Source organism: Hibiscus syriacus, unplaced genomic scaffold (genome assembly GCF_006381635.1).
Source record: "Hibiscus syriacus cultivar Baekdansim isolate YM2019G1 unplaced genomic scaffold, ASM638163v2 tig00110480_pilon, whole genome shotgun sequence".
Lineage (NCBI taxonomy): Eukaryota > Viridiplantae > Streptophyta > Magnoliopsida > Malvales > Malvaceae > Hibiscus > Hibiscus syriacus.
The window spans coordinates 1-15,096 of record NW_024062756.1 but is presented as its reverse complement, the minus strand read 5'-3'; the positions used below and the strand labels follow the sequence as shown (position 1 = coordinate 15,096).

General features: G+C 34.1%; 2 protein-coding genes and 1 long non-coding RNA gene across 5 annotated transcripts; 2 read left to right on the top strand and 1 right to left on the bottom strand.

Moving 5' to 3' along the window:
• The first annotated feature begins 725 nt into the window (after positions 1-725).
• On the top strand, positions 726-2,078 carry LOC120128414 (glutathione transferase GST 23-like). Of its 2 annotated transcripts, XM_039146088.1 has the most exons (3): positions 726-1,056; positions 1,330-1,339; positions 1,664-2,078. In XM_039146088.1, exons 1-3 carry the CDS (start codon positions 747-749, stop codon positions 2,013-2,015), a joined length of 672 nt encoding a protein of 223 aa, XP_039002019.1. In that variant the 5' UTR covers positions 726-746; the 3' UTR covers positions 2,016-2,078. The 2 variants fall into 2 exon arrangements, with proteins under 2 accessions (XP_039002019.1, XP_039002020.1); XM_039146089.1 differs by lacking the exon at positions 1,330-1,339 and having other exon boundaries at positions 726-1,055; positions 1,656-2,078.
• Positions 2,079-8,328: 6,250 nt separating this feature from the next.
• On the top strand, positions 8,329-8,862 carry LOC120128430. Its single transcript, XR_005516631.1, has 3 exons — positions 8,329-8,416; positions 8,501-8,617; positions 8,755-8,862. It is a non-coding gene; the product is annotated as an uncharacterized LOC120128430 (long non-coding RNA).
• Positions 8,863-10,322: 1,460 nt separating this feature from the next.
• On the bottom strand, positions 10,323-12,917 carry LOC120128419 (protein BLISTER-like). Of its 2 annotated transcripts, none has more exons than XM_039146095.1 (6): positions 12,758-12,917; positions 12,521-12,637; positions 11,700-11,854; positions 11,542-11,610; positions 11,056-11,214; positions 10,323-10,852 (listed from the first exon to the last, which is right to left on the bottom strand). In XM_039146095.1, the coding sequence occupies exons 1-6, from the start codon at positions 12,885-12,887 to the stop codon at positions 10,766-10,768; spliced, it is 717 nt and encodes a 238-aa protein (XP_039002026.1). In that variant the 5' UTR covers positions 12,888-12,917; the 3' UTR covers positions 10,323-10,765. The 2 variants fall into 2 exon arrangements, with proteins under 2 accessions (XP_039002026.1, XP_039002025.1); XM_039146094.1 differs by having other exon boundaries at positions 10,325-10,852; positions 11,700-11,860; positions 12,524-12,637; positions 12,758-12,913.
• Positions 12,918-15,096: the final 2,179 nt, after the last annotated feature.

Genomic DNA, 15,096 nt, shown 5'->3' with positions numbered 1-15,096 from the left:
TTAAGCGAAAATAATTCCTTTTTAAAAGCTAGTTTATTTAAATCAAAATCAAGTTTCCAATATACTAGTCATACAATCTAACATATAATACAAAAGTTGTAGAAATAAAATACATTTAAAGTGCTATAGTAAAGACTTCAAAAAATGATCATAGATACACAATATATATCAAAATATAAGGTAAACTATCTATTTGGTCATTCACCTGTTACTTAATTTCTATTTTAGTCACACAATTATTTTTTTAAATCATATCTAACATTATATTTTAATTCTATTTTGGTCACTTGAGAAATTAACAATGATGTTGACATATCACAATATAATAATACAACGTTAACATTAAAAAATAAAAAATATCACGTCAACATTACAATTATTTTTTTAACGATTGATGATTAAAACAGAATAAAAAATAATATTAGATGTGATTTTATAAAAATAATAATTAATACCAAAATAGAAATTAAATAATAGGAATTCGATCAAATAATTAGTTTACCCCAAATAATAAAGCTGCATAAACCAAACGAATCTCAAATGGTATAGTGGAGACTTCAAATCATGATTAAAGACACACAAAAAGAAAAATAGAAATAATATAAAATTATAGGAAAAAGTATTTATAAAAATATTCAAAATTACATCATGCATGACATAGAATAATTGGACCACCATATTATATAAAGGGTTACTCTCACCCCTCTCACGATCCACCACATATATTCAATTAATCTCCCCTTATCATGGCGGCCGTGAAATTGCACGGATCTTGGCTAAGTCCGTTCACTTTCAGAGTAATTTGTGCTCTGAAACTCAAAGGCATATCTTACGAATACATCGACGAAGATCTCTCCGATAAGAGTCCTTTACTTCTTCAGTATAATCCGATTCACAAGAAAGTTCCGGTGCTCGTTCACGACGGAAAACCCATTTGCGAGTCCACCGTCATCCTCCGGTATATCGATGAAATTTGGCCGCACAATCCCTTGTTGCCGACTGATCCCTACGAGAAAGCACGTGCTCTGTTTTGGATTAAATTCGCTGATGATATGGTATTTTTTTAATTTTCTTCTTTTGCATTTGATTTTTTCGCAGTTTACTATTTCTCTTTTATTGAGTATTGATTGATTTAGATTTTAGATTGAATATAGTAGAATTTTATCATCGAAATGATTTTTAATTTAATTTATTGAGTTAATTGTATATATGTCCCTAAGTTATAATTTTTATTCTAAATTAATCCTCAAACTTTTTAACATTTCAATTTCATCCAAAATTTTTAACATTCTAAATTCATCTTTATATTTTGATTCTCATTCTATATTGGTCCTTCAATTATTGATTCATCCTTAAACTTTTGAATGATTTTTTAATTTATTTGAGGTTGAATTTGAAATCTTTAATTTTTTTTTATAAATTTAGAATAAGAGTTATGGAAATCAGTTTTGGAATTAATTTAAGAAGAAAATCAGTTTAGAGACATGTAATACAATGATTTTTAATTCATTTTATTATAATATCGATATTCGAATCCTGGATATTAATTTAAAATTTTAATACACCATCCCTTTAAATCAATTAATAATTGATTTTTATATCTATTTGTTTATACTTTGTATAATGATACTGAAACTTCTCATCTCTTCTACCAGACTCTGATCGGAAGGCTTTTCCGAACCGACGGCGAAGAACAGGAGCAGGCTGCGAAGGAGTGCTCGAAAGTGTTGGAAACCATCGAGGAACACGGGCTGATCGAAGGCAAGAAATTCTTCGGAGGAGACGAGATAAGCATGGTGGACATTGCATTTTGCTCGGTCGCTCACTGGCTTGGAGTCATCGAAGAATTTTCAGGGCTTAAAGTACTTGAACCACACAAGCTCCCTAAACTGAGCTCGTGGATCCAAAATTTCAAATCAGTCCCTTTGATCAAAGAAAACTTGCCTGATCGTGCTAAGATGATTGCTATGTTAAAGCGTCGGAGAGAGGAGATGTTAGCATCAAAATCGGACTAAGGACCAGGAACATTGCATGTATGTGTTAAAATGTTTCTGGTAATAAACAAAGAGTTAATTGCACACTGAGTTCTTAAATTATGAGTCTTGTTTTAATTTGATTTTCAAATATTAGTTTTATGATTATATTTAATGTCATTTAATTATGAGTTTCATAATAAAAATATTATTTTTCTAAAAAAATATAAATAAATTATTTAATTAAAATATGATTATAAATAAATTATTCTATCATCAAATATTAAATGGTATAATAATGTGATTTAATATAATTATAATTATTATTTATTAAAATTCATACAATTTATAAGTTTAGTTTAATCTAAAATAATTTGCGTTTAGTTCTAAATCTAATTTGAAATGAAAGTGTAGACTTGTCTTGTAGTTGCAAAACCATTTACAATAATTAAAGTGCAATGAACGGCTAAGTGGAGTAGGTTGGGAAAGCACGCAAAGTGGATAAGTTGGTGTTTGAAACGATGTTGTTATTATAGACATATAATCATAAATTAGTCTCTAATATTTTAATTTATAATTTTAGAGAAAAATAGTTAGATAACTAATAATTAATTCAGGTAATTGTTTTATTATTTTTTTATGTGTTTAATTATTGATGTGACATATATTATGTTACTAAAATAATGATATTATATATGTTACATCATTTAAAATAATGACATAAAATGTATCACGTTATCTAAAGTGATGATATAATATATATCACGTCACAAAAAATGATGATGAAATATACATCACATCACAAAAAATAATAACATATCACATGCCACTTCAATAATTAAACAAATATAGAAATTACATGTTAGTAGCATACATTAAACGTTAATCAATTAAAAATTTCATCAAATATGAGTTATTTTGATAAAAGAATAAGATATTAAGAATTAAAATGCGTCATAAAAATGAATTATTGTTAAAGTGATTATTTAAATAAATATTTAGTATTAATTTTATCATTATACTAATATATAATAATAAAATAATGATAATTGAAGTAGTTGGAAAATGATGGACCCCATGAACAACAACAAATGGCGGTGGTGGAAATAGAAGAATGGCAGACAATGATGAATACATCCCACCATGGATGATGAATGGCAGAGGGGGTGACGTTCATCGAAGCTAATAGTATCTCACGCATGAGTCAGCATTTCATCGAACAGCTCGTATCAAAGAAAATGTTCATGGTTATAATATAGCCGTAGAGTCCTGAAAAATAGAAGATAATATTATATAACTATAGGCGGACACAGAATATTACATAAAGAGAAGGAATTTATAAAAATAAAAAATTCATTAAGCGACATTTGTGAGAAAATAAAATATTATTTTTTAGAAGTTTTAAATTAAATAATTATGTTTATAAAATGTGTATACGTTATCAATGACTATAAAAATTCTAAACAAATCTTATCTTATAATCACTTTAAACTATTAATTTAAAAAAAAACAATAGTATTAAAAGATGTAGATATAGACTTTGAAGTTCAAACATAAACCTAAAACCAACATGAAAATTACAAAGATTCATACCAACTACAATTAAATGAAATGCATCATTCATGACGTAACTTTATTAACTTTTGAAGCTCCAAAATTCCTTACCTACTACAGTTAAAAGGCACAAGGCTACTTTTATTTTCTGAAATTGGTAAGATTTTTAGTTTAGCCCTTCAATTAAATGTATAAAATTATTTTATACCTCCAAAGGTTTTGGAAAATTATTTTTGATGTACTATTTTAGTTATTTTATAAGAAACGCAGTGGATTTGTGTTGATTGTAAGAGTTTTGAAGTATTTTATACCTCCAAAGGTTTTGGAAAATTGATTAAATCCCTAACAATTATCTCAGAATTTTGAAAATTTGTTTAAATCAATTATCTCAGGAACCACAATCTGTTTAAATTTTTAATCAAAGCTTGTTGCTTTTACACAGCTGCTGATGCATATATACTTTACTGAAGAAATGAATTATTCTTCAAATTTGGAATGGGAAGTTGTTGCCTTTACGCAACTTGTGCATATACACTTTGCGTGTTCCCATCGCTGAAGAAATGAATTGTTCTAAACTATACTTTAGGTGCCAACATGTGTTTTCCCTCACATAACACAATTGCCTTCATATCATTGTTCTATCTTTCATCACACTCTTTGTTTTCACATCAATTCCTACATTTTCCATCTTTGAGATGGATTTCCAACGTCCCAGCAAATGTGATCACTCTTGCTATAGATATATTGAGAACGTTGAAGGGAAATGTTGTCAAGAATGTGGAGGGAAGATCCGTCTCCGATGGTGCCTTTGCTTGTGAAGCCTGTGATGTTTGCCTGCACAAGTCATGCGCGGTTAAAAAGCCTGGTCGTAATCTGTATCATGAGATTACGCACCCCCTCCACCTGCAGCACCGACTTCAACTCCAATGGCTTGATGATGATTTCATTTGTGATAAATGTTTGTATATATCTGCTGGCTACAGATGCAGCTGTGTTTCCTGCGATTTCACACTTGATCTCGCCTGTGCTTCTTCGGCCAGTGGTACTGAGCTTCCTAAAGATGAAGAGCCGCTGAGGTTTAAAGACGGGAAGAGAAAGACAATCCAGCTTTACACCCATACTTGCCAGCTGAGCGTCTTCAAATATAGGAAGATACACGAACAAGACTTGGATTGTTTCTGGTGTGAAAAACATCTATCGAGAGTGTGCTATGGTTGTCTACCATGCAAGTTCTATCTTCACCCCGGATGCAGTGATAAGATACCAAGCACACTTGCTCATCCTTTTCATATTCCTGGCCACACTCTCGCTTAATCTATGATGCCTACGTGTATTGGTATTGCTTTTCTTGTAAACCAAGTCACCCTTATTTTGGTGATCTTCTGTATATGTGCGAGATGTGCAGCTTCTGCATTGATATGGACTGTGCTAAACTCTTGCCCACCCTAAAACTTGCCTGCCACCCTCACCGTCTCGCTTACTTCAGAGGTACTTCTGAGTTGGATTGCCGTACCTGTGGCAAGCATTGCGGTGGTGGTGATTGTATTGTCGTTGTGTGCAATGCGATATTAGTTTCCATCTAAAATGTGTTGTACCATCCAAAGCTACATCAAAGTATCATAGGCATCCACTTATTCTAACCGAATCGGTCAAAGAATATGATTCTGATGAATTTTGTTGCGATGATTGTGAGAACGAAAAGGATCCGAAGCATCCTGTGTATTACTGTCAAAGTTGCATATTTGTGGCTCATATTCCATGTGTACTCCCTGATGTTGATGAGGTAATAATTCTTTTCACCGTTCAATTTAATTTTTACAATCAAAGGGGAAATTTTTATTATCGGATTGTTAATGTCTTTGCTATTTTCAAATGATTTTTTTATGTACGAATTAAATTTGTGAAGGTCTTGGCTTTGATTGAGCTCTCATGATTAATATTTGTTTGATGAATAGGATCAAATTACATCCTCCATGGAAAGCGAGGAAGCTTTGTCTGAGAAGGAAATGGAGCAGAATGAAGGGAGTAATGGCATCCACGCTCTGGTTTGCAACTATTTACACATTAACTAATTTTAAATTCAAAATTCTTCTTTTTTGGCTCATTCAAAATGAAATATCATTGCAAAACATAATACATGAGAGCTCCATAACCAAAACAGAAAACATAGCAACCCAATGCTTACTGCCTTCTACCCCCTAAACAATAACCTCACTCCACAAACTATATAAAATTCTCAAGAAATTAATTTGTTCATCCTTTGATCTACTTGTTTCTTTTTAAATGCAGTTTCGACCTATCATCCACAAACACGAAATATATGAGGTAACCGAGGAGTTGAAAGGCTATAAATATTGTCGAGGTTCTCCTCTGGTACTTGATGGTCCTAGCTACTTCTGTGAAGGATGTGGCTTTTACCTGCATGAAAAATGCGCCAAATTGCAATACGAGATACGACACCCTTTTCATTCTATCCATCCTCTTAACCTCTATACTGGACTCCAATATCTTCTTTATAAAATAATGGATTCGACAAAAATATACGCTACATGTGATGAGTGTAAATACATTTGTGAGGGCTTCATATATTTTTGCGAGCAGTGTAATTTCAAGCTTGGTGTGAAATGCTCTGCTCTAACTGCTCATGAACTTGGGGTTTCTCAAGAAAAAAGGATGGATAGAGTAACCGAGTTGCACCATTTCAGCCACCAACATAAGCTTGTCCTTGGCTACTCTAATGACCCTATAGAAGAAACAAGATGCAAAATTTGTGAATCTTCAATCTTTGGCCCAGCCTATTTTTGCCCCGAGTCTTGCCTTAGGCTACCACAAAAGATTCAAGTCCCATTTCATCTAAAACACATGTTGGTTTTTCAACAACCAGAGGAACGTTCAAACCCACAATGTTATGCCTGCCCTTTGAGCATAGAAAAAGAAAACTTCGCATATAGTTGTGAAGATTGTCAACTTGACCTCCATCCTATATGTGCTAATTACTTAAAGAGACCCTTGAAATGCGAGTCCCACTTAGATGACCTTTATTATTTCGGGAAAGATTATCAGTTACTCCGTGCAAAAGACAACTATATACCATGGGAAACACATTTTGCTTGTCATAAATGTGAAAATACCTGCAAAGAAGAGCCCTTTTATCGTTGTCTACAGTGTTCCATTAACTTTCATTTGAAATGTGTTCCCATACCAGAGGTTGTTCAATCCAAATATCATCGTCATCCTCTAACCCTGACCGATTCTTTTGTTGAAGATGATTCTGGATTGTATTATTGTGATTTTAGCGAGAAAGAGAGAAACCCAAAAGATCATGTATACTATTGTAAAGAAGTAACGGACGGATAATGGCGCACATAGAATGCATTGTTAAAAGAGAAGTAAGTTAATAACATCTATAACTTTTGAAATCTAAAAAAAAGCACTACTTTTATTTTGCAGTGACAAATCTGTAACATGATTTGCCCTTGCTGTTAGGTAGAGGACGTCAGCTGTGAAGAGAGTTTGCAGAAGAAGCGACGTGAAGGGCTCCAACCACAGCCAATTCAGCTGGAAAATGTTCCTGCCATGGTTACTGGTGTTTGGACTGATGATACTAATTTGCAGCTTAAGGCAACCACACAGTTCAGGGAATTGCTTTCAATTGGTGAGAAAATTATTCTGAAATATATTTCATTTGATATTCATATAAAACTTAAATTATATACTTCAATTACATTTATTTTTTATCATAGAAAAAGGTCCACCTATTGACCAAGTGATACAAGCTGGTGTTGTTCCTCGCTTTGTTGAGTTCCTTGAGAGTGAAGATTTCCCAAAGATTCAGGTTGGATTTCCTGTCAGAAAAGCTTCAACGTTATGCCATCATTAGTTTAAGACTGTTGCTAATTTAATCATGATTTAGTTTGAGGCAGCCTGGGTACTCACCAATATAGCTTCTGGGACATCTGAGAACACGAAGGTGGTGATTGATCATGGGGCTGTTCCGATACTAGTCAAGTTACTTGGTTCCCCAAGTGATGATGTTCGCGAGCAGGTATTCATAGGAAATGAACTTACAGTAGTTTTATAATCTTACTTGGAAAAAGCTGGTATGAATCATATATATTCTTTGTGTTTTGGAATTCAGTCGATCTGGGCATTAGGAAATGTAGCTGGTGATTCTCCTGCAAGTCGTGATGTTGCACTTGGACATGGTGCTTTGCTTCCTTTATTGGCCCATTTGAATGAGCATCCTAAACTTTCTGTGCTGAGAATTGCTACATGGACCCTGTTAAACTTTTTTCGTGGCAAGCCCCTGCCCCCATTTGTTCAGGTTTGACCCGACCTCCCTCCTTTTTTGGTTAACAATTGTTTATTTAACATGAATTAACAAGTTACTTCACGTTTAGCGTTATTGCTTTACAATGCAAAATTATTGTCTTAGATCTTTGAAATCTAATACAGTGGCTAAAGAATGTTGAGAATTGTTATGTAGCTATGAAATTTTTATATACTTAATTCACTAGCAGAGCTGAATTTATTATAATTGTACTAATTATTCAGGTTAAGCCTGCACTTCCAACATTAGCACGTCTTATTCATTCAAATGATGAACATTTCCTATCTGATGCATGTTGGGCACTCATATCTTTCTGATGGCACAAATGCTGAAATCCAAACCGTCATTGAAGCTGGCGTATGCAGGCGTCTGGTGGAACTTTTGCAGTGAGTTACACTATTTTACGTTGATTCATTCTAAAAGTCTTTATATTTCCTTTTTTTTTCCTTACCAAAATAATAAATTACTTGGCTTCCATAGGCATCCATCACTTTCGGTGCTGAAACCTGCTCTTCGCGCAGTTGGAAATATTGCCTCTGCAGATGATGTGCAAACCCAGGTCTTAGCCACTTTTGTTTTATGTTGATTATCATTTTGTCTATATAATATGAACCATTTTGTGTTTTCTCATTTATGGGTACAGTGTATTATAAGCCATCAGGCATTGCCATGCCTTTTGAAACTTCTGACAAATAAGCATAAAATAAGCATCAAGAAGGAAGCTTGCCGGACCATCTAAAATACCACAGCAAAACATAAGGTGCATATACAAGTAACATTTGGACCTCTTTTATTTTATTTTTTGTCCTTGATATCTATTTCACTTGGTTTTATCGATTTTGGATTTAACATTGTGTCTGTGTTCATTTATATAATGAAATGGTTTGAAATTTACAGGCTGTGATAGAAGCTGATATTATTGCTCATCTGGTTCATCTACTACAAAGTGGTGAAACACTTGATATTAAAGGAGAAGCTGCGCGGGCCATCTCAAATGCCACATCTCACGGGACTCATGTTCAGATCAAGTATGAAAATGATTTCCCATATACATATTCTTTGTTTGGAATAATTTCTTGGTGGACAAGCATTAATAAAGCACCTCACCTGGGGGCATATGTCACAATGTTTCAGTTTTCTTGTAAGTCAAGGTTGCATCAAACCGTTGTGTGATCTTCTCAACTGCCGCGATCTGAATATAATCAAAGTCTGCTTAGAAGGACTTGAAAATATTCAAAAAGCAGGAGAAGCTGATAAAACTAAAGGCACAACTGGAAGAATGAATCCTTATGCACAATGATTAGTGATGCAAAGGATTGGAATAAGATGGACCATTACTGTATCATGTTGACAATGAGATTCGCAAAAAGGCTTGTAAAGTCTTCAAGTTTGACTGGGTTCAGAGGTAATATGATGATCTACTATCTTCATTTCATGCATGTATTGTGGTGTTTAATTCAAATAAGGTTGAAAGTTGTCTGGTTTTACCTTTCTTATCCAAAGCTGTCTGCAATTTGATATTTCAGGGAGATACATCGCCTTGCATTGCAGCGTTTATGGATGGAGATGATGGAAACATACTAGGGTCATGTCATGTGCTTGCTACACAAAAATATAATTTAGGAATCAAGATTTTTTATTTGTCACTGCTACACAATAACATAATTTATTTATTTTAATTCTACTACATTAATATATAATTTTCCAATTTAATATATCACATAAATATATAATCATTTCTTAATTTAATTTCAATTTGGATAAATTACGAATTCATCGCTTAACTTTTGTCTTCACTCCTATTTTGATCATTAAAATTTAATTTTTTTAATTTACTCGTTGAACTTTTGATTTTTACTTATTTTGACTATTTTTTTATTAAATATTTAACAACTTTATGATTGGATATTTTTCTTCTAAAAATTATGAAATGGACCTAAAACCTTCATTATTTTTTTGTGAAAAATTATATTTTTTCGAATTCCCTTTAATTTTTTGACAAAGAAAGAACTTCCAAATTCTGTTGATGGAGAGGTGGAAGAGAAAACGAGTTATACATTTTAATTCCACGTGACATGCTAAAAAATGTTATAAATTGTGATAGTACAATGTATAAAATTATAGATATTAACTTTGTGTTATCATTTAATCATTAGTGGCTAACAATCAAGTGATTAAAATTTTCAATATCTTTGATCTAAGTGTTTAAATTAGTTTTTAGAACAGCTAGATGGTCAAATCAAATGTAACAAGTAGTTGAATTTATACATTTCATCGACAAAGATTGATGTCTATAATGTTAGAACCAAAACGAACTTGATATAATCTAAATAACCCAAAACCTGTCATGTAAAATAAATAGTTGGATTCTCATATTCAACTTCAAGTTCTAGCCAAAACTCAAATTCGAGTTCGAATTTAATGTCTTTAATTAAAAAACTTGATATTTGCATCAAGGCCACCTTCTTATGGACTAAAGATGCATCAAAGCAAAGTCACAGTGAAGGCAACAGAATCAACTGTTTTTTAAGGACCCAAATTTGTTCATCATAGATCCAACAAATGCACGCTACAAACTTAGGGATCTTTCCTATACCATATGTCGCTTAGTTCCTCTCAGCATCGAGTGATTGCCCCCATCAATGTTTGATCCCGAAAATGAAAACCGACAATGGCGAGGGCCTTCCTTATACCCCTCTTTAACAAACTGACATTTGGATTTTGCTGATCAATGGTAGCGCGATCAACATTAACTAATTTTTGCTTCTATCAAAAAGAATGAGTTGTGTATAATTGACTCAAGCTATATGAATTCGCAACCTCCCTCACAACCACCAAAACAAGGGAAGGCAAACCAGAACAAAAGTATATGCAAGTTTAGACCTGTCTTTGCCAAGATTACGTGGATTTAGTACGAAAGCCGCTTGTTGGGTCTCCGTCTTGATGGCCCTCCGGGAAAGAGCTTCATGATCCATCCTAATACCCTCTCCACCACCTACAAAGAAATTAAAAACTTTAAATGTTTGAAATTCTCGGATATCTGCGTGTATCGATTTTTGGCAAGGTTGAATTAAACGTTAATATATACGGCAGGCTCAATATTCCCGTAAGATGACTTAAAAGTGCAAAAGAGTGCCTCTTCAAACCTACAATCATAACGTTAGAATAAAAATAACTAACACGAGAGAACGGTGGTACCTCATCACCCTCATCTGCATATGGAGTAGTAATCTCGTGAATTATTCGAGACACAGGTTGTTTAGTCAGGATACTCTCACTTGCCAGACTTTGAGCTGTCAGAAGCTCCAATCTTTGAGTTTGCAGTTCAAGTTTCCGAGACAACTCCTCGTTCAACTCCTTCATTTTTTAATTAACAAATGTTATAGACAAAGTAAATCATAAACAATAATTCATTTAGGAATAGAAACAATAATTCATATGACCGAATTGAAGAAAATGGAAATATAGTCAGCAAGAAAATAACTGAAAATATAATAATACTTACAAATACTGTGCCTTTAAGTAGCTGCTCTGATTAAAATATGTTCTTACATTCCACCATCAAGTTTTTCAATCTGTTAAAAATTTTCTATGTATTCTAATATGATACCTAGCAACAAGAACCAAATGAAACTAACACAAATACTTGAAATAATGACTATATGTCTAGTTCAGGTATATTACCTTCAGCTTTGCACTTTGAGATGACTCGGATGACAAAGCATGAGTCAGTTCTTCTTTCTCCATTGTTAACTGCAACAAGAAAAAGGTGGTCCAGTGATTATGACCAAGTAAAACATATAAAAACCAGAAGAAAATCTTAAACATGTAAAAGAATCTACCTCAGAAATTAGAGAATTAATGTTCAGAATCATTCTCAATTGATCAGGAGGAATATAAACAGAAGAAACTTTTAATCCTCCATTTTCAGGCAGCAAGCTCGCAGTAGAGGCATCAGTACTGATATTTAGTTCCTTGTCATCAGAAGTAGTGTCCGAACTTGCTGCAAAAATGCAACAAATAAAATCAAAATTAAAACAAAGGACCATAGAAATCAAAGCAACTTGAAAGAATCACCATAACTACTACAATCACTACCAGACTTATCAGAACGGCTTTGAAGTACTGGAGCTTGATGCCCCTGCAACGATTATGTATTTGATTTTCCTTTTAACTCAAAATCAAGTTCAAATATGGATGTTGATATTGGTCTAGCACAAATACTAAGTTGTCCTAAAGTTTTCTTATTTGTACGTCCATGTAGGATGATATGTTTATATCAATGCGTACTCTGAAGCATCAGGCTCATGTGTGCTATGAATGCATTACAAAAACTCAAGAGTTGAAGTAACTTATCCGCATCCTGATAACTACCTACTCCAAATCCTGCACAAGAGCAACACTTCCAATATGTAAAATAATAAAACTACACCTAATCCCATGCACCCAACCTACAAGACATACCATAGCCATAACCTCAAATAAGAGTTAAAGCATCATAGGACTTCAAGGAGAAATTGACCTGAGTCTCAGCCCAATAGTATGTTTTGGAATTGGGAATACGTTGCAGTTTCTTGCCATATGCAACTGGATTTGGCTTCAGTAAAAAAGGGTACGGTAATTTATGCATGTAGATGCCTATAAAAAAAAAAAGCAACGCAATTACCTAGATCTTCTGTTGAAGTTGACATATCCTTCTTACTGGTAGTATTCTTGATAACTTCGACAGACTTTCCACTGCAGAAAGCATCTTTAAGCTTCGAATGGAGTACCTTCTTCTCTGTATTAAATGAATAAGAAGAATTTATAGAAAGCATATGGCTATTATAGGGAAAAAATGTAAAAATTTACATATTGCTAAATACTATTATGACAAACACCCTTATAGTTGCATACTTACCTTCTTGAAGAGCTTCAATAGTTGACAGAAAATCCTGGCGCTCTTTCTCTAGGCTTGACATTTTATTTCTGCAAGATTCAAAATGAATAAAACATCCTTTCATATCAGAGAAATTAACAGGAAAATACATTCAAACAAAAATCTAATACATGGTAAATTGTGGCAAACATAAGAAACAATACCAAGAGATTCCCTGGGTAAAACTACTAAAAGTTTTAATTTATTAATTCATGAAATCAAAATGCACAAAACCAACTGCGATGCCCGCAAAGACAGCGATGGCATTTGTTTTTTTTTGATAGGAAAAGTAGGTCTCATAAAAACCTCCTTCTAAGTAGCCCTTACCATGAGGTCAGAACCTACTAGGGAAGGAGGAATAGAGAACCTTAATATATTGATAAGTAAAAATTACATAAAACTAGAACCACTCCTTTAGATACATAAAACTTAAGCACACTCTTATAACGCCTTGATTAAAAACCTCCGAACTCAGTACTAAAAAAGTGACCCACTACCCAATCCCCTCCTTTGCAAGCAAATCTGCCTCGCAATTACAGCTTCTCGGAATCCACCTCACAATGACCTCATACTCAGAAACCGCATCCGCAATCCTTGACAAAATTTAAAAGAAAGGAGGAACTGACTCCTGATATTTCAACCACTCCACAGCTAGCTTGCAATCAGATTCAATAATAAGCCTTCCCTTCAATACCCATTCTGATGACACAAAGATGTCTATTCCTCTTTTGATAGCTTTTAACTCTGCTAAAATAATAGGAGTAGGCCCTATTTTTCTGAAAACGACATCATTTAATCCGATTCCAATCTCTAAGAATGCCCCCAATTCCTGCTAACAACCCAACCCTACTAACTGCTCCATCCACGTTAAACTTAAAAAAATCGACTGGAGGAGGACTCCAGTAAACCACAGGCCTGTTCGAATCAAGAAGCTGAAATATTATCAGCCAATGAAGGATCACAATTAGAGAGTCCACTTGAATAGAGGATAAAGGATACTAGCTAGGAACCATTTCGCAAGCCTTAACCTGACTGTGAAAAACAATGAGGATGTGTCCAGCTTGCCTCTTTCAAAAACAATTTCGTTTCTCATCTTCCAAATCGACCATAAAACAGCCCCGGAATAAACTTCCACATATTAGAAAATGGCCTAAGAACAGACCATGAAATTAGAATTGATGAAGGATCAGTAGGTAAGGCTAACTTGATACCCAGTAGGCTATGATTCTGTTCCATAGTACCCAGGAAAACTGGCAGTAAATAAACAGATGCTGAACTGATTCCTCTGCTTGATTGCAAAAGGGGCATAGAGAGTCCTCCCCTAAGTGAACCCCCTTTTCTTCAATTCCCTCTAACCGCTACTTTATTAAGTGATAGTTGCCAAAGGAAAACCTCTACTCTAGGAGGAACCAGACCTTGCCAAACACATTTGTTCCACCTAAAGTTATCCTCATCCACTGAGTAGAAAGATTTCGTGCAAGCTTTAACGGAATACAAACCCTCGCCCGCACCAACCCAAAGCATGCAATCCTCCAAAGTTCATTTAATTTGATAACATTGAGCTTGTCCAATAGATCAACAGCTGAGCCACTTCCCAATCGCATAGATTCCTCCTAGTCTTAATATTCCACCCAACCATTCAAATCAAAACTACCAAATTCAGCAACCTTACCCCTTGATTTGTTGACAGAGCAAAAATCCTAGGAAAAAGAACTTTCAATGGAAAATCCCCCAACCATGTATCTTTCCAAAAGAAATCGAATTGCCATTCCCAACTTGTAACCTCGCATGAGATCTAATGCATCCTCCAAAGAAATCATCCTTCATGTAGCTATTCACAATACCTCTCCAAATCCAAGAGTCCTTATGGGGAGACTTATTGACATCCATAGAAAGACAACTAACACTATGTTTAGAACATAAGAACTTTTTCCACAAAGATTCTTTTTCGGGCAAACTTCCACACCCACTTTCCCAATAGTGCTCTATTAATAAGCTTCAAATCAACAACTCCTAGACCACCTCCACACTTCGGTTTACAAATTTATTCCAACTCACCCAATGCATTTTCTTCTTTTCTTCTCCTCCACCCCATAAAAAATTCGCCATCAAAGAGTTTAATTTTTGACAGATTTTAGCTGGAATCTTGAAAATAGCGAGATAAAAGATAGGTAAAGAGGATAAAACCGACTTAATAAGCACCAATCTACCGGCCATAGACAAAGAAGAAGCTTCCATCCGCCAATTTCTTATCAAAGTTAGCTAGGACTGGCTCCCACAGTTTCTCACAGTTTCTTTTAGCCCCTAGCGGAAGGCCTAAA

What these genes read in the sequence shown, in the direction of transcription:
- LOC120128414 (XM_039146088.1), top strand. Translation starts at nt 747, where the DNA reads ATGGCGGCCGTGAAATTGCACGGATCTTGGCTAAGTCCGTTCACTTTC.
- LOC120128419 (XM_039146094.1), bottom strand. Translation starts at nt 12,887, where the DNA reads ATGTATTTTCCTGTTAATTTCTCTGATATGAAAGGATGTTTTATTCAT. An exon ending in TTAATTCTCTAATTTCTGAG is followed by an intron (nt 11,611 to 11,699) that starts GTAGATTCTTTT and finishes TTCTTGTTGCAG; the next exon opens with TTAACAATGGAGAAAGAAGA. An exon ending in ATGCAGATGAGGGTGATGAG is followed by an intron (nt 10,853 to 11,055) that starts GTACCACCGTTC and finishes ATTTCTTTGTAG; the next exon opens with GTGGTGGAGAGGGTATTAGG.